The sequence below is a fragment of the Lissotriton vulgaris genome, chromosome 1_1, assembly GCF_964263255.1.
Source record: "Lissotriton vulgaris chromosome 1_1, aLisVul1.2, whole genome shotgun sequence".
NCBI lineage: Eukaryota > Metazoa > Chordata > Amphibia > Caudata > Salamandridae > Lissotriton > Lissotriton vulgaris.
The window spans coordinates 1,922,285,055-1,922,307,645 of NC_141685.1; the positions used below are offsets into that span (position 1 = coordinate 1,922,285,055).

The 22,591-nt window shown below is 46.5% G+C and overlaps 1 protein-coding gene across 2 annotated transcripts in view; it reads left to right on the plus strand.

Moving 5' to 3' along the window:
* NAV3 (neuron navigator 3) overlaps nt 1-22,591 on the plus strand; it is a 1,035,010-nt gene that overhangs the window by 291,872 nt on the left and 720,547 nt on the right. For both annotated transcript variants that reach the window (XM_086919576.1, XM_086919578.1), the window contains exon 5: nt 2,138-2,321. In XM_086919576.1, coding sequence (XP_086775702.1) covers nt 2,138-2,321 — 184 coding nt within the window. The remainder of the gene's footprint in view (nt 1-2,137; nt 2,322-22,591) is intronic.

Genomic DNA, 22,591 nt, shown 5'->3' on the forward strand with positions numbered 1-22,591 from the left:
AGGTGACTGCAGAGGGGTGAACCAGAGCAAAACTCCTCTGTAGGTACGAGGGACACCTCCACCGGTCATCGGCCAACAGTTGCTCGGGCACCGCAGTACATACACAAAGGTTAGTTTCCACCTAGGGGGGCATAGTCCAAAAGTTCCATCGAGCGCGCCGGTGACTGTGTACGGTGCTGTGCTCCATGTCTAGTAGATAATTTGGACGGGGCAAAAGTATACGATAAAAGAGCCAAAACCATCCACAAAATATATTTTTAAGACTAGTTATTGATCAGTAGTCAATAGTTAAAAAGCATGTGCAGCAACAAAAAAGCCAATATATGTAACTTGAATACTTCAGTTGAGAGGCAGTATAAATTTGATTTAAAACTTACACATCACTGAAATTCACTAGTTAGGGATAGCTAAGCATCTATTCCGTCATTCTGTGCTCATGACCTCAAACATGATGTGTCTCCTACTGGCAGCACTTGCAAATAAACAATGCTAAACACATGGTTTTATAACGTTCATCAAAACCTTTTTTTTTTACATTTGGGTGGTCCCTGTCTCTTGCAGGGTCGGCCCGAGGAGCACTGTCCTTTACGAGGGTGGGAAAGGTCTGCTGATACTTGCTGAGAGAGACCAGTACATATATGAAAAAGACTCTTCAAAATTCAAAACAGTGTATTTCTTTGAAATGTGATCTGTGCAGTGCATTTCAGGTTAGCATATTAAATTATACAATTGCATTGAGTGTCAATTGTTAGAAGTTACAGATTATAATCGTGATCTTGGAAACATTCATGCCCCCACCAGCTCCCCTAAACATGACATAGGGTATTACTATAGATGGAATATCATTATAGTTGTTTAACTTCTGTGCAGCACACACCTGAACTAATGTATTTAAAAGTGCTTTAATGTGATGTTGAACAAAAAAGGAATCAGTGTGAAAAATAATTGCTGAGGATCACACAATGTGGCCAACTAAAAGTCAGGATTGATGCAGGGTATTTGTGGAGTTCAACCACTACATGGTTTTCTCATTCTCGTATAATGTACCTAACTCTTTGATGGCCTGAATCAGTGCACTTTGCTAAATACATCCAGGCTATGAATGTTTCATAAAGATATGTGGTAGTAGTGTTTAGGAAGAGTGATGTTTCAATGTGAAAGTTAAAATGAAAACCATAGCACCCATCCTTGGTCAATGCATTCGGATCATTTGCTCCATTTAGCTAAAAGCCTGTACTCATTGTCATCCATTCTTGAATTAATTTACCCAGCCACTCCTCACCATCCAGCTATTTGTTCATTGAACCAAGCAGCCCTATCCCCAATCTTCATCCATGCTGTGATTGGTCAAGGTTCAGTACTGAGAAATGTGCTGCAAAACGCACCATATTTGCTTTTTTTTTTAAATCTTGGGGAAGAACTTCCCCATCCCTACTTGGAGTGGTCTGGCTTATTCGCTGTGCTATCTCACTGCATGCAGTATGGGTTCAGGTCTGACTACATTTGCAAGGGTTGCTTTTGGTTCCCAGGCTGGTGATGTGAGAGAGAAATTCCCCTTTAGTCTATTTCAGGATGTAGTTGTCAAATTGTCAAAACACTTTCTGAAGGGTACTTAGGCAAACAAGTCTATGGTTGAGAGAGGAGCCCATTCTATATATTGTGAACAATAGGTAAACCAAAAGCTGTTATGCCATGCCTAACATGTATGTTTTTTTAAACTAATGTAGGGGTTCAAGATATTTTTGCATTCATGGTATAGTTTACAGAAATATTATAAATCGATCTAACTATCTTTTCTTTCTCTGATTTTATTGCATTAATTTGGATAGTAGTGTATGAGGCTTGTGTGTCAACACCATCTACGGGAAAGCCTCTTTTCGATGCATCTCTTACAGCATTGGCAGTGTCACAAAATCTGTGCATTCATTTCAATCTGTTTTTGCACAGAAACACACAAAAAACTCATCACAGGTGCTAACTAACAAGAAAATCAAGGCAAATCATATTTGATAAGGGGGATAATGAATGACCTTTCATGACTGCAAATTGTTATGCAGAATTCCTTCTACTCCAATATTTTGGTGGGTGCTATCTCATAAATAAAACAAAATTAATCAGCATCATCTTTCATTTGCAGAAATAAGAAATGGAAACCTGAAAGCTATTTTAGGACTGTTCTTCAGTTTATCTCGCTTCAAACAACAGCAACATCAGCAGCAGCAGTACTACCAGTCATTGGTAGAGCTCCAACAGCACGTAACTCATCACGCCTCTGCGCCTTCTGAATCCAGCCAATCCAAAACACAAGATATGCAGTCGAGGTAAGTCTGCTTAATCTGTGCACTATCCTACCTCACCCTTTTATTGAATGAAAGCACATCTATTTTTGCTCTCTTTACATTTTCAATTAAAACGCAGATTTACAGCGGTGCAGTCAGTTGTGCGAATCTCACTTTCTATCGGTTGAAAACTCTTTTCTCACAATTTTCACAATTAGCATGGCTTGCTTTCTAAATATGGTGCAGTACATACAGCCAATGACGTAGCCAGTGTGTCATGGGCCGTACTTCAAGGAAGGGAATGGGCCCCCTAGCTGCTGTTTGAACTGTAAAATACCGCAATAATCACGGTTGCGACGGCCCCTCAGGCATCTGGACCCTGGTGCCACTGCACCTACTGCACCAGTGGAATCAACACCCCTGCATGCAACATTATTCGATGAGTGCCTGAGTTTCACACGGTCATTTGAACTTACTGCATGCTTATTAGGCACCCCTGCAGGCATGATACGCTATAGAGAACCAATTCTCATGATCTGCAGGGTAATGGTGATGCATAGTAGTTTGCATTTGGACATTGAAGTTATAGGTGGAATGGCCATTTGAGCATGGGGTTTGAGGCGCCTAAAATGAGATTTTAGCAGTGAATCTGTTTTCGATTCATTGTATACTGATATGGGGGCAGTTGCCGAAGCAGTGCATCCGTTTTCGAATATAAATGGATTGCCATTGGGCAAAGCATTGCCTGCATTTTGCCTTATTTGGAGCAAAGGCACACATAAAATAAATTCACACGCACCATCCTGGTTTTATTTGGGCGATGTCCTTAATAAATATCTACTTTGTGCATTTTTCACATCTTGGCTTTGGGAGTAGGCAAAGCTCTTTTAACTGAAGAATTATTGGTAGTTAAGACAAATGATATAGGTTTGTGTCTTGATTTACCTGTTGCTGTTTGTTCACCTGCATCTTTAATATTGATTACACCATTTAGCTGCTAGTGCCATTACTTTCTGTTGGTAATTCTTTTTCTTCTCTTCATATTTACCCCACCGGGCTCGTTTCCCCATCCTATCTCTGTTCTAGCATCATTTCACTTCATCCTGCGTCAGTGATCCTGCCTCCTGTTACTCTGCTATTATTTTTTGCTCAGAATGATTGCTACAGTCTGTGTATGATCATAAGGGTCGCATTGTGCCATATATTCAAAGCTTATTAACTGGGCTCTATTAACTTGGTGCCTTATGCACAATCCTAGTTTTTGAATTCAGTGTTATGTTGAGAAAGATGTGGGTCAAATTGATTGATTCCTAGAAATGCGCTTGCTACATTCAACTTAGGCACAGGGCCGGACTGGGAACCACATCCGGTCCTGTCAAAGTGCTCAGCCGCCCCCCCCACCCCACTCAGGGGGGTTAGAGGTGCCGCCGAGCTCTTTGCCGGCCGATTTTGGTACAGGGCCGATTTTGCAGTTATGCTGCAAAAACGTCCCTGTAACAAAAACCGCCCCCAGGGGCCCAAAACCGGCCACCACCCATGCAGCACACCGGGGGATTGCCCGGTGCCCGCTATGGCCATTCCGGCCCTGCTCAGGCACATGAAATAATGGAATGCCAGCATTTGTAAAGCGCACAGCTACCTCCGGAGAGGTGTCCCGACATTGGGGGCCGTCGGGAAGATTACGCAAGCTATTGCCCAGGGTCACACGGTGCTGTCCTAACCTGCCACCAGCCCTGGGGATCGAACCGTGAACCCCGTGGTCTAGAGTCAGGCACCCTAGCCGCTGCGCCACACCTCTTCCATGTGCATTAAGTGACTCATCCTCACTGTCATCCACCTCTCATGCAAAACCTTGATTTCCATTTACGTATATCTTAATTTTTCTACATTGTCTTCGATAACGGAGAGAAAAATAGTCTTGAACAGACTGGAATGCTTATATTACGGCTGAGGAGAGCTCCAAGTGCAAGCAGGCACTGCCCAACCATGCTCCAGCCATTTGCAGGTGGTTCACAAAAGGTTGTTGCCTTATACAAAATGAGTGGATCTGCCTGCTGGCCACATGTTACTCTATGGTCAACATCAGCTAACTTGGAACAACTGGTTATGGTGTTGCATTCTCATCTTGCAACATGGGTGAGGACAGCAGGACAAGGAGCAGGAATATCACAATCTGCATTGCCTGCTTTCTGAATCTAAGTCATTCCATAACACGTGCTCTCCAGCAATAGGGCTTTATTTTTAAAATTCAACATTTTTGGATTGGCCAGTGTTACCAATTAACATGTTATTATTACCATGATAATTTCAACTCTAAGGTAGTCAATATTTTAAAAATCAACTTTATTACATAGAGCTACTAAAGTCAGTTCCACAAACTTGTTAACAAACTGCCTTGTTGTATATAAATAACACAAACAGCACTACATGTCGGTACACAGAATAAAAAATGATTAAATTTTCTTGTGGTATGTTACAAATATGGAGAACCAGAAGGCTGTACTGGAATGCTGAAATAGCCTATGCAGCACACAGGGTTTAACAAAAATCAGAGCAAAGAGTGCAGCCCTGTAAAATTTACAATTTTGTAATAAAGTACAAATATGCATTTTGTAAGAAGATCCCAACTTTGACAGAATGAGATGTAGATCACATTCAGCTGCCCATAACTCTGCAGATGTGTTATCATGGGTATGTTGATTCAAATCACGAGGTCAGCAGAAAAGACAGAGCGCATCTGAATGGAAAAAAAACCATCAAAGAGAAGGTAAAAAGTTAAAGACAGGAATACCACACATAACACATAACTTCAAAATAATAAAAGTGGTATCGGACAAAAAAATGAAAAATAAAAACAACTCCAAGTTATGAGTGAAAAAGTAGTTTATTACGGGCACATGCATCATTGTGAATTGCATTCGCATATGGTGCGAATCGCAATTTTCGGCTTTTTGCGAATGCAATTGACAAAATTGGGATGCATCATGTTTTTCGCAATTTTAGGAATCGCAATCATGTTGCGATTTCTAAAATTGCGATTGCATTTAAGAAATCGCAATTTTAGATTTCTTAAATGCAATGCATGAACATTTTAAATTTGCGAATTCGCAAATAGGTAGAGGTAAATTACCATGAAGTTGACCTTCATGGTAATTTGCGAAAACTTTCAAAAATGCACAAAAGTGCATTTTTGAAAGTTTAATTTCCCACACACACATGCCCTTGGGGCATGTGTGTGTGAAAAATGCACTTAAAGTAAAATTTCAGGGGTGCAGGGGGGGGTCCTTTAGACCCCCCCCTGCACCCTTGAAATTGCATTTTCAATTTGCGATTCGCAAATTGCGAATCGCAAATTGAAAATGACTTCCCATTGACTCCTATGGGCCTGTAGGCCCATAGGAATCAATGGGAAGAAATTCCTTAATTGCGATTCGCAAATTGTGAATCGCAATTAAGGAAATTTAAGAAATCGCAAAAAAATTTGCGAATTCTTAATGCATAGCCTTTTGCGATTTCTTAATTGCGATTCTTTAATTTTCGCAATTAAGAAAACGCAAACGGCAACAATGATGCATGTGGCCGCTAGTGCCTATCACTTTGTAATAAAGTAACTATCTTGCATGGTCCTGACAAAGGATTCAGTAATTTAAACTTGAGATCACTCCTTGGTAGCTGTGGCGCAGGGTAGGCAGGCTTCACTTTGAAAAAATGTGTAAAGCATTTAGACATACCAAAATGGGTAAAAAAGTAAAAAACACAGCACAATAATAATCCAACTCCAATTTACAAAAATAGATTAAAATGTAATCAACAAAATGACACCAAACTGGCAAAACCCCAATAAAGGGAACTGGAGATATGAATTTTAAAAGATATAAGTGAATATTGAACTAACAAGTGTATAAAGCACCAATGATTCTCAGTAGTAACAGTAGGCTGGAACCAAGGCATGAATTGAGGCCAACTGTGATGGGGTGTGGGCTAGATAGCCCAACTAAATTGGGCCCATTAGTGCCTGGAAGTAGATAAGTAAAAAAACGAAATTTAACTCACAATATAGAAAGGGACTATGTGTTGTCCGAGGATAAACTTTCACCCGCATGGGACAAACCTCAAAATCAATCCGAGGCGATGGAACTGCTGGTTGGATACTGTTTGCGACCAGTCACCTTGAAGCTCTGGAACACATCTTTTGGTGCCCAACAACAACAGGAATATACTTCAAAGGCCCCCTAAACCCCTCTGGTCACCTGGGATGTGTCACAGGAATGTCTTCTTCAGCTTTTATGTGTTCCTGGGGCCACTTATGGGATCAGCCTTATGACCCTTCGAAATCTTTCTGTCTTTGGATTTCAAGCTGAAGGGACTCCACCTTTCTCAGGTCTTTCTCACAGGTCACAGTTGCCAAGTGCAGCAGGTTCAAACCCCTTGGTATTCTTTTACAATTCCAGGAGTGTTCTAAGGAAGGCTGAGTGAGGGTCTAGCTTTGTAGAGTTCACCAGTCAATGGCTGGGGTACACCTTAAAAAAACAAGTTCTTCTGACCAATGGACCAGTAGTTTCCAGGCCCTGACCTACCTGCGTTGCAGTAATTGCTGTTTACTTTACTGGGCCAAATGCCATGTGTCATGACATTTTCAAGATGGCGAAAGTCATTGGTCTTGCTAAACTTAGCCTCTGAGGGCTGGGAGTATGTGTGGGGAGTGTACTATGGTAATCCTAGTGCCCTCCTACATGTAAAACTAAAATCCAGTTTGAAGCAGGCACTCTAAACACAAAACCCCGGAGATCGAAGCCTGGTAGGTTAAAAGCAGTGTCCTACAGCAATCAGACAGATGACATAAAAGAATTGCCTTAACTTCGCGTTTGCTCCCTTTGAAGGGCAAAAAGCTTTTCCATGTGCTTCAGACAGACCTGTAATGCAGGATCTGAGACTGGGGTGTCAATTGTTGGGGTACAGCACCCACCCTGCATGTTATGCTCAGAGAACACATCTTTGCTCCTTAAGGCCAACCATGGTGAGCTCCTGAGAGGAATTTCACAACGCATTCAAGGCAGACCAATGACTGGGCAGAAGCTGACGAACTAATGCAAATGTACCTCCTGAAATATCCAAATTCACAATTGCACTGTATTTTTAATAACTATTAAAACAGTAGTTAAATTATTTTTCAAGCTTGTGCTTTTCCCGAAGTAGCAGTATTAGTCTGCACTCGGATTTTCTCCATAGGACAGATAGGCCTGTCTACTTTTAATGAAAATAGCGTTTTTGGCCTTGTCATTATCGGAACATGTCAACATTAATATTCTACATGTCTCAATTTATATACCATGCAACCTACCTTCTGGGCTACAAAGCCTGAATAAGGGTGACTTACTAATATTTAAAAGGGGGTATTTTACCTGTCAAAAATGATTATTTTCACAAGTTACTGCAGTCATACTGCACTGGTAGACCTGAAGTTATGTTTTTCTTGTCACACTAGAGGATGGCACAATAAAGGCCTCAGACCACAGGTGACATTAAACCATTTTCCTTGTCTACCGGGTTTGGGTAGGTCGAATACCCTGAGGAGCGTTAATTGCAGCTTCCTCTCTCACCACTGCGCGGGTGCCTGGAATTACACAAGGAGGCTAGTAGTTCCCCCCTGAAGGTGTATGCAGAAGGCACCTTGTTCTTCTTTTGTGCTGGACTACACCATGAGTCCAGCTTCCAGGGTACATCACTTCACATATACAAACACACATTCAATCCGTCCCTGTCAGAGTAGACGAGGATCCCTTGGTCCTGACGAAATACCAAGATCCTTTGGACTTTAAATAGGTATGAAACATGTTGGCCCCATTCACTATACACATTCTGTTTTGATCTCGAGAGGTTATAACTTTTCCCCTCTCCAGCCACGACTTTACACTCCTTGTTTTTATTATAGCATAGGAACCCAGTAAATAATGGATATCTTGTGGGTTGCCTATAGCAATTTGTAATTCACACTTGCACATTCCCGTTTCTACTCACATTGGTGTTTTTGTCCCCTCACCACTCAGACTTCACATTGGCAAATAGAAAACACCTCCGACAAAGAGCCCCCCGGGCATTGGAGAAACGGCATAATGAGGAGCTGCCCGATAATAAAGCAGGACATCCGCTAGGTTGTGTGAGGGCCCTTGCTCCTTAAAGGAGCGATCCCCCTAGCTGTTCTTTCAACCTCCTTGCGTCTGGGACATAACCACTTCTTTCGCCAGTCATCGCCTTCATTAGGACTTGCATACTTCGTTTACTGTCATGTAACTGCGCGTGCCATGAGTGCAGTTTCTACACCATATAATATTGCTTTATCGGAGAGTTAAATCCGGGATCAGCCAAGTTCTACATATTTTAGGGGTGCAAGCAGATACACTGGGCACTGGACAGCTGTGCCCTAGTGTGCAGAGTCTAAAAAAAAGGCAAACAAATCCTGCTGAAAAATGGGGGTGACCGCGCAGAAAGGGGCATTTTCTCACATTCTGGCTGTGCAATTAAAAATCAAGGCACAAACAAAATACATGTACACACTAATTCATATCTGAGGATGAATGAAATGGCAAGAAAGTCACATAATTTTATGGTAACAAGTATAAAAAGAACCTATCAACCGACCAAACATGATGAATCTGAAAAGTACATTGATTTGCCTCACTGCACATGAGAGTTGTTATACTGCTGAATTAAGTTTGTATGATGCAAATAGATTTTCATTTTTGCAAATCAGTCAACTTTTGGAACAAATGTATTTTTTAAAATACTTTATTTATTTCAAGATGTACATTACAAACATTGTATCATTAACGATCCGGGTGAGTGAAATAGCATCTAAGATCATTGCTAAAACTGGAGCATTGGCATATAAAGGGACCACCAGTCACATATAGGTGAAAATGACGTCTGAAAGAGACATGTTAGTGATAGATTCATTACCTTAGAATATCCCCAGGCGTCAGACTGGATCCGGAAAGTTTTGTTTAGCAGTACTCCTGCGCATCAGTAGGTGGCGTCCTGCTGCTCCGCGCCCGTCACTGGCGTCATCAGCGCCGATACGATATCACAGAGGATACTTAGGCCCCACCCATGCGTGCTGACACCAGTTAGTTCTTATTCCGCGCCAAAAGTGCAGATCCGGATTGAGCACGTACCTGTCATTTTTTGACAACTCTTTTGAGACTTTTTGTCTCCTTCTCTTGTCTCTTGGTGCACGTAGGGATACCCGAATTTATGTCTTGTGGGTCGTGCCGCCATAACATGTCGGTGGCGGATCCCCACGATGTGTGCCTCTGCTGCCTGGAGACCGATCAGGACTGTCGAGACTGTCGAGCCATGGCCCCGAAGACTTTGCGGGAGAAGCGCCGGAAGTTGCTGGAGGTCTGGCATTCCTCTCACTGCCGCTCTGGGTCTAGGGGCCGTTCACGAGACCACACGCGGGACCGGAGCTCTCATTCCCCGGGCTCTAAGTCTTCGCCTTCAGATTCCGGTAAGCGACGCCATAAAAAGAAGTCGAAGAAGCGTGTTCGCTCTCTGAAGTCCCCCGTCGCTCTCTGTGGTTCCTCTGGAGCCGGGAGTCCCGTGGCCTACCCACTATACCCAGGTCTGTTGGCGACTCCCGAACAGATGCAAGAGTTTCTTGCTGCCATGCACTGCCTTTTTAGGCCCCGGGCTCTGCTGGCGTGCCTTCGGGCCCTGCAGTCCTGTTTCCAGATCCTATTGGCCCGGCGGATCCGCCACCGGTGCCAGCTCTGGCGCCACAGGATCCTTCACCGCTGGCTCCGGCTTGGTGCCACAAGGTGCAGCACCGCTGGCTCCGGCCCCGGAGCCGCCCTTGGCTCCGCCCCAGGCGCCGCACTGGGTGCCATTTATCCCACCCCTGCCCCTTTTCCCGGACCATTTTGTTCCGGCCTGGGATTCAAATTGGGATATAGCTCCCTTCTCTGGCTCTGGCCCTGCCACCGCGACCGGCTTCTTCTACACCGGAGCCAGACGAGGACTGAGACGGGTCTGAGGACCCCCTTGCCCGGCAGTGTGACTCCGAGCAAGATTGGGTGGACCAACTTGAAGATGCGGGCGAACTTGATATGTCTTCTGACCTGGGGTTTGCCTCTCCTCCACCTACTATGGAGGAGAGTGCTTCCAATACCGGGGTGCTGCGTCGGGCTGCGGAGGCTCTCAATCTCGACCTCCCTACGGTGGTCCTAAAAACCAACCTCCTTACGGAGGTGCTCTAGACAGCGTCTGCGTCGTCAGAGCTGCTGCTCACTTTCAATGAGGCCCTCACCAAAGTCCTCTTGGGCCCTTGGTTGCGACCGGCCACGGGAGCGCCAGTGGATGAAAACTTTGCTAGGCATCATCACCCGGCGCCTGGTGTTCCTGCCTTCTTGACCACTCACCCCACGCCTGAGAGCCTGGTCATACAGGCCTCGATGTCACAGAGTGCTTTCCCATGGCTCCACCTCATAAGGACTCTAAAAGGCTAGAACAATTTGGCAAAACGTTGTTCTCCTCAGCCAGCTTGGGGCTGCGGCGGGTTAACACCGCCTGCTTCTTGGGCCGTTACACCCAAGCAGTGTGGGATTCTGTAGCTCAGCTTTTGCCTCAGTGTTCTGAGGAGGTCCAGGACGTCCTTTACCAAGCGATTGCGGAGGGTAAGAATGCAGCGAAGTTTGCCATCAGGTGTGGTTTGGACACCCCTGATTCGTTGGGCAGGGCATTTTCCACAACTGTGGTGTTGCGGCGCCACGCCTGGTTGCGTTCCACTGGGTCCTCGCCCGATATCCAGGGCTCGCTCATGGACATGCCCTTTTATGGCTCCCACCTTTTTGGCGATAAGGTCGATAATGCCCTGGAGCGCTTTAAAGACTCTCTGGCCACGGCCAAGTCTTTGGGTCTTTCCGCAAAGAACCCTGCCACGTTTGGGTTTCGTTCCTTTCGTGGCCAAGGCAGGGGCACCCGAGCACGCTCCTCCAACAAGCCTGTGCAGAACCAGCATCAGCAGGGCCGCAGCCATGGATTCCGCAGGGGAGGGTCTGGTAACCAGCGCGCAGGTCAGTCCACCTCCACCCCCGCTGCTTCCGCCTCTAAGCCTTCCTAATCTGAGCTTCCGGGAGCACCCCACGCCGGTGGGTGGTAGGGCCCGCCACCACCTCCACCACTGGCGCAAAATCACATCGGACAAGTGGGTGCTGCAGATAATCTGCAAAGGTTACTGACTCCCCTTTCTGTCCTCCCCTCCGGCTATGCCACCTCGGTAACACCACATGTCGGGGGATCATTTTGCTCTTCTCCATCAGGAAGTCACTGCCTTCCTGTCCAAGGGGGCCATCGAGTGCGTTCCAGGTCAGGAAGTAGGGAGTGGTTGTTATTCCCACTATTTTATGGTCCCCAAGAAGGACAAGGGGGGACAGTGCCCCATCTTGGACCTCCAGGATGTCAATCGCTTCCTCCCGAAGGAGAAGTTCAAGATGCTGACTCTGGCTCAGGTCCTGGCTCCCATGGACCCTTGAGACTGGATGTTAGCGCTGGACTTGCAGGACACTTATTTTCGCATCCCCGTCCTGCCGGCCCACTGGCACTACCTGCGGTTCACGGTAGGCCAAGAGCATTTTCAGTTTGCTGTGCTCCCCTTCTGCCTTACTAGTGCCCCTCGAGTGTTCACGAAGGTGATGGCGGTGGTTGAGGCTCATCTGTTTAGGTCAGGGGTGTCAGTCTTCCCCTAGCCTCGATGACTGGCTGTTGAAGGCGGGCTAGCCCCAGGCAGTCATCACCCACCTTCAGACTATGGCTGACCTCTTGTATTTGCTGGGGTTCTCCATCAATGTGCGGAAGTCGCACCTGAGTCCCTCTCAGAAGCTCCCCTTCATCGGAGCGGTTCTGGAATCAATGCTGTTTCGGGTTTATCCTTCCGGGCAGCGGGTTTGGGATATTCAAGCAATGATTCCGCTCTTTCAGCCTCTATCCTGGGTTTCAGTCAGGCTGACCCTCTGGCTTCTGGGCCTGATGGCCTCCTGCATCCAGCTGTTGACACATGCCAGATGGCATATACGGGCTCTGCAGTGGGACCTGAAGTTCCAATGGGCACAGCATTAGGGCAACATGTCCGATCACATCCAGATCTTTGAGGGCGCTGCACGACAGTTGCAGTGGCTGCTCACGAATCGTGATTGGGTCAGTGGCAGATCCCTCTCCCTTCCCCAACTGGAGCACACAGTGGTGACGGATGCTTCCCTCCTGGGATGGGGAGGTCACATGGGGGAGGCGGAGATCAGAGGCCTCTGGTCTCCGGCGGAATCCCGGCTCCATATCAACCTTCTGGAGCTGCGGGCGTTTTGGCTTGCACTGAAGGCATTCCTTCCCTCTGTCCGGGGAAGTGTAGTGCAGGTGTTCACGGACAACACCATCACCACGTGGTATTGCAACAAACAGGGCGGGTTGGGGTCGTGGACCCTACGTCAAGAGGCTCTGCGCCTCTGGACAATGCTGGAACATCAAGGCATTACCTTGGTGGTTCAACACCTGGCAGGTTCTCTGAATGCCAGGCCGGACTGACTCAGCCGCCGGTACATGGTGGATCACGAATGGCGTCTGAACTCGGACATGGTGCAAGGTCTCTTTCTGCAGTGGGGAGAGCCTTGGTGAGATCTATTTGCCACCTAAGAGAACGCGCAATGTCATCAGTTCTGCGCGTTGGAGTTTCCAAGGCGGCACTCGCTCAGAAACTCTTTTTGTCATGAGTGGAGCTGTGGTCTATTGTACGCCTTTCCGTCTATACCACTTCTTCTGCCCAGAGAGCTTAAGAACATCAGGCGCGACCGGGCCCAAGTGATTCTTGTGGCTCCGAACTGGGCTTGAACAGTATGGTATGCCGAGCTACTTAATATGATTCAGAAAAGGGGGTGGTGATGGACAGAGTATCTGAATTAAGCAGAACACTCCTACCCAGTCAACAGATCAGGGCTTGATCCATCACCGTTTTTTAGCTCACTGCACCATCTCAGCTCAGAACCTGGCTACATGCAAATTAGTCTTTCCCTGGCCCAGTGCATTATGGGAACAGGGCAGACCAAACTACCAAGCCAATTCTTTTACTGGAAAGGAAACAAGCTTCCGGGGACCGGTTTCTGGCATTACAGCCGTCTTCGGCCCGGCTTGCTTGAATCCTGATGGTGCAGTGAGCAAGGGACTCACATCTGAGCATACCCTTCCACGCTTATGGTGGACAAAACGATTCAGAAAAGGGGGTGTATGAGCATCGATCCCCCGATCCGTCTGCCTCTTCGGAAGGATCTTCTGTCACAGCAGCAGGGGACGGTCCTCCACCCGAACCTGTCCAGTCTCCACCTCTATGCGTGGAGATTTAGCAGTGACAGTTGACACCTTTCGATCTTCCTCTCGAAGTCTGTGATGTCATTCTGGCAGCCTGGCGTCCCTCCACCAAAATGGTATATGCCTGCAGGTGGAACAGATTTGTGGCATGGTGCACAGCGAAGGCTGTGGATCCCCTTTCTGCCCCTCTTTCTGAGGTTCTTCTGTTCCTTCTCTCTTTGACCGAGCAGGGCTCTGCTCTGGGCACTATCAAAAGTTATCTTTTGGCCATCTCAGCCTTTCTGCGGCTTCCAGACCAGCCTTCTCTTTTTAAGTCCTCGGTTGTTAACCGTTTTCTTAAAGGCATTACGCATACTTTTCCACCGGTACCTTTCATAATGCCTCAGTAGGACTTGAATCTTGTCTTGACATTTCTGATGTTTTCTCCCTTTGAGCCCCTTCATAACCGTCCTTTATTTATTTATTTATTTATTTATTTATTTGATGACATTTATAAAGCGCGTACAATTACCTGTGGGCGTCTTCTCACTCTAAAGACGGCTTTCCTGGTTGCTATCACCTCTGCCAGAAGAGTGAGTGAGCTCCAGGCCCTTTCTTCCAAATCTCCTTTCCTTTCTGTTCATTCGGACAAGGTGGTTTTAAGGACCCGTCCTTCTTTTCTGCCAAAGGTTGTCACGCCCTTTCACATCGGGCAGACCATCACTTTGCCCACCTTCTTTCCGTTCCCTTGCAGGACATTTGTCAGGCAGCTACGTGGGCCTCGCTGCACACGTTTACCAAGCACTACTGCCTTGACAGTCGGGTCCGGAGAGGCGGCTTCTTTGGCCGTTCTGTGCACCGTGACTTTCTGGTGTAATCCTGTTTGCAGACCCACCACAGGGGTTGGTATTGCTGGGGTATCTATTCTAAGGTAAGGAATCTATCACTAACGTGTCTCTTTCAGATGCACAAGTTGCTACTTGTGTAACGATATATCTGTAAGAGACATTCGTTAGTGATAGATTCCTTACCACCCCACCCATCTTCCCCGTTCTGTGAACTGATTACTAGGGTTAAGGTTATCCCCTTTTAGGGCCCTAGTTTTATGCACCAGTGGTCAGTATCTTGCATGGCTCTGCGTTTCGGCGTGGAAAGTCGTGTACAAAACTGATATCAGCGCGTATGGGTGGTGCCTAAGTACCCTCCAAGACGTCGTCTCGGCGCTGACGACGCCAGTGGCGGATGCAGAGCTGCAGGACGCCACCTAATGATGCGCAGGGGTACTGCTAAGCAAAACTTTCCGGATCCAGGCTGACGCCTGGGGATATTCTAAGGTAAGGAATCTATCACTAACTAATGTCTCTTAAAGATATATCGTTACACAAGTAGTAACTTGTACATCAGAAGCAATGGTCAGTTATATCTACTCCCCCGAACTCCTGCCCTCTCACAGCTATGTATAGCTATTAGACTTCAGAATCATGTCTATCATTCCTGTTCCTTATCCCTCCTCCTCAAACCCCGCTAGGAGCCATGTTTGTAGGTCCTCCCCTGCCTTCTCATCTCTCCTGAATTGGCCGAGCTTGACCTCCTCTGCTACCACCTGAAACAAATGTATTTTTAACTGCAAGTCTCTTTTAGTTTTAAAGAAATAGTTTTTTTTTCTAAAGCAATTGATTCATTTTGAAAGAATGGGTTTAAGTTTTTCTAATTATTCACTTTTGAAATAAATATTTTTATTGTTGTGGTAGTCTCATGGCAAATTAATTTGTGAAAAATAGTGGTGTCTTACAGGGTAAAAAAAACAAATTTTAATGCAAATTTCACGCACTTATCTGCTAGTTGGAAAAGTTGGTATCATGAAGAATAAAAATGCTTAAGGGCTGTCTCCCAGTTGCTTCACTTAAATACATGTCTGCTAACATATTGTGTAATCATTACCAATGCTTAAGAGACTTTCTTCTTAGACAGAAAAACGTTACCTTTAATATTCTATGCTTGTTCACATCCAACATACATATAAATAGTAACCAATGACGATTTGCACACAGCAAATCCATGCTTCCTTTATAACTGCTTTATATCTCATGGTGCTCTACGATGGCTGGACAATGTAAATTCCTTTGCACTTTGTCTACCCTCACTGTGGTATCAGCTGGAAAGGTTTCTGTTCTTGTTAGGGGTAGTGCGTCAAAGATTTTCCTCCTAACATTTTTAATTTTTTAAGTTTGGAATATCACATCAAGTTATCTTCATGGTCAATATCTGACACATGAGTCATGCCACATGTCATTGAAATGTGTATAATGCATGATGTAAACAAAATGGCATGAAAAGAGAACACTCGCACTCATGATTCCATGTGCCTATTGGTGAGCTTAATCAACAATTCATTTACTCTATTTTAGTTATGTCTGATGATCAAGTGTGGGTGATACTGAATCTCAATTGTTAAGTTCTTTTCATCTGCCTAAGACACAAGAGTTGTAGTAAAAATGTTAGTACTGGGTACCTATGGTTTCTTATATGTCACAATCTGCATTTAGGCCATTTAGGTATAGAAGATATGGCTGTATTGGTCATGATTGTAGAGTAGTTTTAGTTGCCCTGTTGCCATCATCATGCCTGATGATGTCATTCTTCCCTTATGTCAGATACCAGGCAAGTTCTTTGGTAAAGCATGGCATATGAGCTCATCATTTCTGTTGCTATCGTGATACAGGAGAAAATGCAGCTAGATAATTTATTAGCATTCTAGGGCTACTTCTCCCACCATAAGGGAATAAACAGTGCCTAAAAATGTCGGATATTATTATTTATAAATGATTTCATTATAAAGGAATAACATGAAAAAAACAACACATTCTGTTAGAAGCAGAATTTACTATAGATGAAAGTCCATCCAGGCATCTACTTTCAGCTTCAACTTATTAAAGAAACGGAACCATAAAATTGTTACATCGTCATTTATCATTTGTAGCATAACTGTCATTATTCTTGTGAACGTGATAAAAAAAATACCATGGTATTGCTTATACTGATTAGTGATCATAAAGGGATGCTGGCAAGATGTGCCTGTTGTTGATTTACATGCTGTGCATAATCCCCTATTAGGTTTTAGATGTTCTTTTGCCAGCTGCTTTCAGAGGAGAGATGCCTTCTGGTCTGCCGTGTTCAGTGTTCTCCCTAATAGCCCTCGACCTTGTCCTTCTCTCCATCTGTATCGGGCAGTGGCGGAGAGTGCATGTTCATTTTGCATGTATGAAGTTGTGCGAGCATGAATTGTTTGTTGACCTTCAGTGCATGGGAACAGGAATCCATGTTGGAACTCTAGTGTGTGGATGGATGACTACGGTTGAGGTAAATCTCTTTCAATACTTTTTTTGATTGGTAGGAGGCTCTCGAACATTCCACAGCCTCTCTTTTGAAGGGAAGAGGGATCCAGTAGTTGGAGGGTAGGATGGACTTGCCTGTTAAGTGAAAAGGCGGTCCCTCCCTCCTCCTGACTTTGCTTCCCCAAAAATTCTACTGCTACCAGTTTTGGGTAGTGGTTTGTAGTGCACTTTTGTATAACACCATTTGGCTCGTTCTGCTCTTCTATCTGATTCTGCTGGTCAAGGACTGTGGCAACCTCTATAAAAAATCACCAAACCCAAAAACAGACCTAACCCAACTCAGTGAGGGGACCCTGTAATTGAGATTTGCTTATGCCAGACTGAGATAAATACTGGATTGGAACCCAGGTAAGTGTGCCAAATTACTCTTGGCCAAGAAAGGAGGCTTGCAGCCGTGTGTCTGAGGTACCTGCTGAGATCTGGGGCTGGTGGTTTTGATTACTAGTTCTCCTTACCAAGGTCAGAAAAGAATTTGGGGCCATGACGTCTGCTAGGAGTGCTGCCTGACTGCACTAAAAGAGAAAACCAACTGCTGTGGTGCGAGGTACAAGGACTATAGCCTACAAAAGGAAAAGCTGTACAGAAGAGGAGTTTATAGTCCTGTGCACTGCTGTCCGAGGAAATTATGCAAAACTACCAAGCAAACATTTCTGTATAATCACTGACTGGCACATGGGAGGATCCACGTGGCGTAACGAAATTTAAGGACCCCCCTGCAATGTACATGGAGGGGCCTCCGCTTTGGATTTTACTTCACTGAGGTGCCCCCCTGCCGCTGAGGGCCCCCCGACCGTGGGGTATGCGTGGGCCTTTGTTATGCCCCTGTGGTGAGCTGCTCTGTCCCAATGAAGAGACTGTACTTGGTGCTGAGTGGTGGGTCCCATTATCAGGTGGACCAAAGGTGAACGGCTCCACCTGAGGCAGCTGAAGCCCATTAACCTCTGTTTGCCATGGGAACACTACAATTCCAGATTCAGTTCCTACACTAATCAACTACTGAATGGTGCAGCAGACTGTCTGGTTTAGAGCATTACAGGTGATAATGGTAGGTTGAAAATGAAATATTCTATTCAAGCTAGAGCATCGTAGGCCATGCAACTTGAAGCATGAATGTTATATTGCTATTAGAATATTACATATGAACGCAATAGTGATTAAAATAAAACCGACAGAACCAGAAAGGCATTGGAATGTTAGAACGGAACTGCAGAGCCCTCTCTGTCCTTTTCCGCACTATTGCCTTAAATTAAACTCCCTATATGCCACTGTTAACATTATTAATTTACTCTCCCTTCCTCTGTGAACCGGGGTGCGCTCAAATCTCTAAATATGGTATGAAGAGGCAATCTTTAAATGATACATTTTCATGTAGTCAGAGGCTGTTGCCGAAAATGCACCGGATTCAATCACTTCAAAGCTTCATGTAACAATAGCGCGCGCGGTTTTCCGGTGTGAAAGGTTATTGATGCTCAGAGGCTCTGGACGTGCTAGGGTTAATGTCGGGTACAATCCAGTGTCCATTTCTTCTTTGGTCCTGAAATCCGTGGGAAGAAGTTCGAGGTTGACGAAGTGCCCTTTCTTGGCGTGGAAAATGAACGAAGTGATTGACTGGAATCAGCCATGGCCTTTCTGTGCACTTGGCTTTTATTCCCTGGGAGAGATATAATTGGCTCATTTTTAGCACAAAGCCGCCTGCCAGGTGGGAAGAGGAATAATGGCTGCGGTGTGCCTGTCCTCGCCGCTTCGCCGCCCCTGGCCGCAGCCACCATCCATTGCCGCTGCGTCCAGCAGCGCGAGCGCGAACGCTCCAGCCTCCTTATAAACATTCCGAGCACAGGCTCGCGCAAGGCCTCGAGTCAGATGCACAATTCCAGTGTCTGCATAAAAATCAGCCGCCGTGCCGTAGAGAAGGCTAATAAGTCTGCGTCGTTTACTTCCCGCTCCTGTCTTTCTGCCCTGTTTGAATACTTGTTGCTGCTGTCCTCAACATGCATAAAGAGTATTCCCGAGAAGCACGTATTCCTGTTATTTATTGTAGCTGTTTGTCCCAATATATGTGACGGTTTGTCACTCGTGTCACTGTGGAAAAGGCGTGACAACTAGAAATAAGCTTATTTATGGAATATTCTAATGATGCTTTCGACGTGTGGTTCTTTAACTCGTTCGGCGGAGGAGGCAATAAACTGACAACTTTACAACCCATGTTGATGTTACATTTATAAAGCACCTCTGTTCCATGCTTTCCCATTTCTTTCGTCATCTCTTCACCAAAAACGTTTATTTTTCTTGTATATATCATTCACGTTGCACACTACAACTTGCCCCACCGCCCATAACAAGCATTTACAATGCAACGGTCTCGCCTTTGCAAAAGTTAGAGCTATTAGGATTGTAAATGACAATTTTTTAGGTCTCGCCTAGACGTAAGCAAAGCGAAGCTTTGCTGTCTAGGGAGACAACTTATGTCGCCGCTTTCCAGGGAATGTGGACAGCAGACTGTGACGAGCCTGTCCTCCTGGAGATTGCAGCTCGTGAGCGAGCACGTCGCGTCGCCCTGCCTGCTATTCGCATTCACACAAAGACTCCCGCACGCATGCGCACATACACACACTGCATACACACACACGCACCCCCCTTTAACAGACACACGCGCAGACAGACACACGCACGCACGCACAGACACACTACAACAGACACACGCGCACACCCCACCCCCACTCACCCCTCCTCCTCCGCAACACACTCACCTGTTCTGGCGGTGCTCGGCGTGCCTCTCGGGCGGCGGTTGCGCTTTGCGGGGCACTCTCACCACATGAGAGCCCCGCCTTCTTCATGCGCCGGCCGCTCTTCACCCGGTCCCCCATCTCGGGACCGGGACTCGATCAGAAGCCCTCGGGGCTCCTCAGACAGTCTCTTCTCTCTCGCGCCGCGATGGGGGCGGGACTTCCGGTTGGGGCCGCGCTGCGATTGGCCGGCTGCCCAACCGCTTCCGGGTCGTCGCAGGCAGCGCGGCGGCCCGGCGGCAACTTGTTGTAATAGCAATGGTCTGAGAAGGACAGTGGCACATTTGTGTATGTTTTACTTCAAGGTGGTCGGTTCAGGAGGCACAGTAGCCTTGTAGCAGCATGACCATTAGGAATTACACTCATTCTTGTTTTTTCTTAAAATTCATTTTTCCCGGCCCGGCCACGCGGCCAATGCTTGTTTTGTAAATTTATGCACTCAGGCATCGCTTTCCCTCCCACAGCACCTAAACACCGCATCCATGCTTGGGGCCGCAGAGAGGAATTCCCTCCCACCTCTCCCCCGCTGCTTCCTGCATCATTTCCCACAAGCCGACCGTAACAGATTCCTAGCCCGCCACTAACCGATGTTCCGGAGCGGAAGCGCTGCAGAGCTCTAGGTGCTATGCACCCGTTGGCACTTGCAAACTCTGAGCTAGACAATGTACCAGAAGTGGTTTTCTTGGCGCTTACTTGGCAACCCATGTAAAACATGCGTGTCTTTTGTGCTATTACTAGCGAGGAGTGAACTGAAGGGTTCTTAACAGGTCGGGTCGGTGCTCTCAGCTGTGCCAGCCTTTCATATAGGCAGTGTGTGGCCTTATACAGCGCCCGTGCTCCCGGAGACTGGCAACACTGCCATGGCTCAGTATCCTGCTCCGCAAGCTCCAAGCACACACGCATCTATGCTTGGGGTCGGAAGAAGGAATTCCCTCCCACCTCTCCCCGCTGCTTCCTGCATCATTTCCCACAAGCCGACCTTAACAGATTCTTAACTGAACTGTACCAGCTGTGCTGACGACCCTGGCACCCTGTGACCCTCTGCATCTCAGCGGCAGTGTAAAGCCTTGTTGGTTCTAGTGTGTGTTTTTAAGCATATGTTACTAATTTAATGGATGTTACCAATGCAAACATGTTTTCAAATGTAATTTTTGGATGTTGAAGTACTTCGAACCCTATTTGGGCATAGTCCTCATCATGGAATAAAACTTTTACCATGATATTTAGGTAGGCATTTAGTACACAATCAAATCTTCATAACTCTATTTGTCTAAGAAAGTAATTTTTATAAGGTTGCGCCTATACAGCGCTTGTTTTTGTGTAGTCACGGGTAGATTAACAAATTTAGGCCTACGCTGCGACGCCAACCTGGGCCCCCCAGTTCCCGAGTTGACAGCTCTTTTCATTATGCCACCTCCTCTTCAACTGTTTGCTGTTGGGCTCCTGTCATTTTAGGCTGGTCAAAGGTATTTCGGGCCTGCCCATGGTAAGGGGGATTTCTATGATAATTTGGAGCTCTCTTAAGGGGGTCACAGCAGGCACAGAGAGAAGGGTCTCTATGTCTCTGGGCTTGAAGCTCCCTTAGAGGCATGCAGAAATAAGGAGGTGGAATGCTGTCACTCACTCTGCCTGACGGAGAAAGACACCTATATGTTTCAACTCTATGCATATTTTATTTATTTATTTATAAATCCCACTCCCAACCGGCATAAATAATATCCTTTACCAAATAACTTTGTATTAATGTAAATATGTTTGTATTCATTTTGTATGTGTGTGATGCATGTATTTGTGTGATGTATGTCTTTTTGGTATAAGATTTGTTTTTGTTTTTATTATCTGTGTAAAAATGTTAGTCGTTATTACATTTTTTTTTCTAATTTTGCATTTTAGTCCTTTTTAGGTTTAGCTGAGCCAACCCCACACACACAACTCCACACACACACAACTCCACACACACACAACTCCACACAACCCCACATACACACAACCACACACACAACCACACACACACAACCCTACTCACACAACCCCACACACAACCACACAACAACCACACACACACAACCCCACACACAACCCCCCCCACACACACCCAGTCCCCCCACACACAACCCTACACACATACACACACAACCCCCCCCACACACAGACCCCCCCACACAACCCCACACACACACAACCCCACACACACAACCCCACACACACAACCCCACACACACACACAACCCCACACACGCACACAACCCCACACACGCACACAACCCCACACACGCACAACCCCCACACACACGCCCCCACACCCCCCCCCCACACACCCCCACACACACTCAACCCCCCCAAAACAACACCCCTACACACAACCTCCCACACACACAACCCCCCCCACACACACACAACCCCCCCACACACAACTCCACACACAACCACACACACGACCCCACACACACAACCCCCCACACACACAACCCCCACACACACGCCCCCACACACCCCCCCACACACACCCCCACACACACTCAACCCCCAACACAACCCCCCCAAAACAACACCCCTACACACAACCTCCCACACACACAACCCCCCACACACACAACCCCCCCCACACACACACAACCCCCCCACACACACACAACTCCACACACAACCACACACACACAACCACACACACACAAACCCACACACAACCCCCTATCTGTCTGTCTGTCTGTTGCCCTCACTCAGTCTGTCTGTCTGTCGCCCTCACTCTGTCTGTCGCCCTCACTCTGTCTATCTATCGCCCTCACTCTATCTATTGCCCTCACTC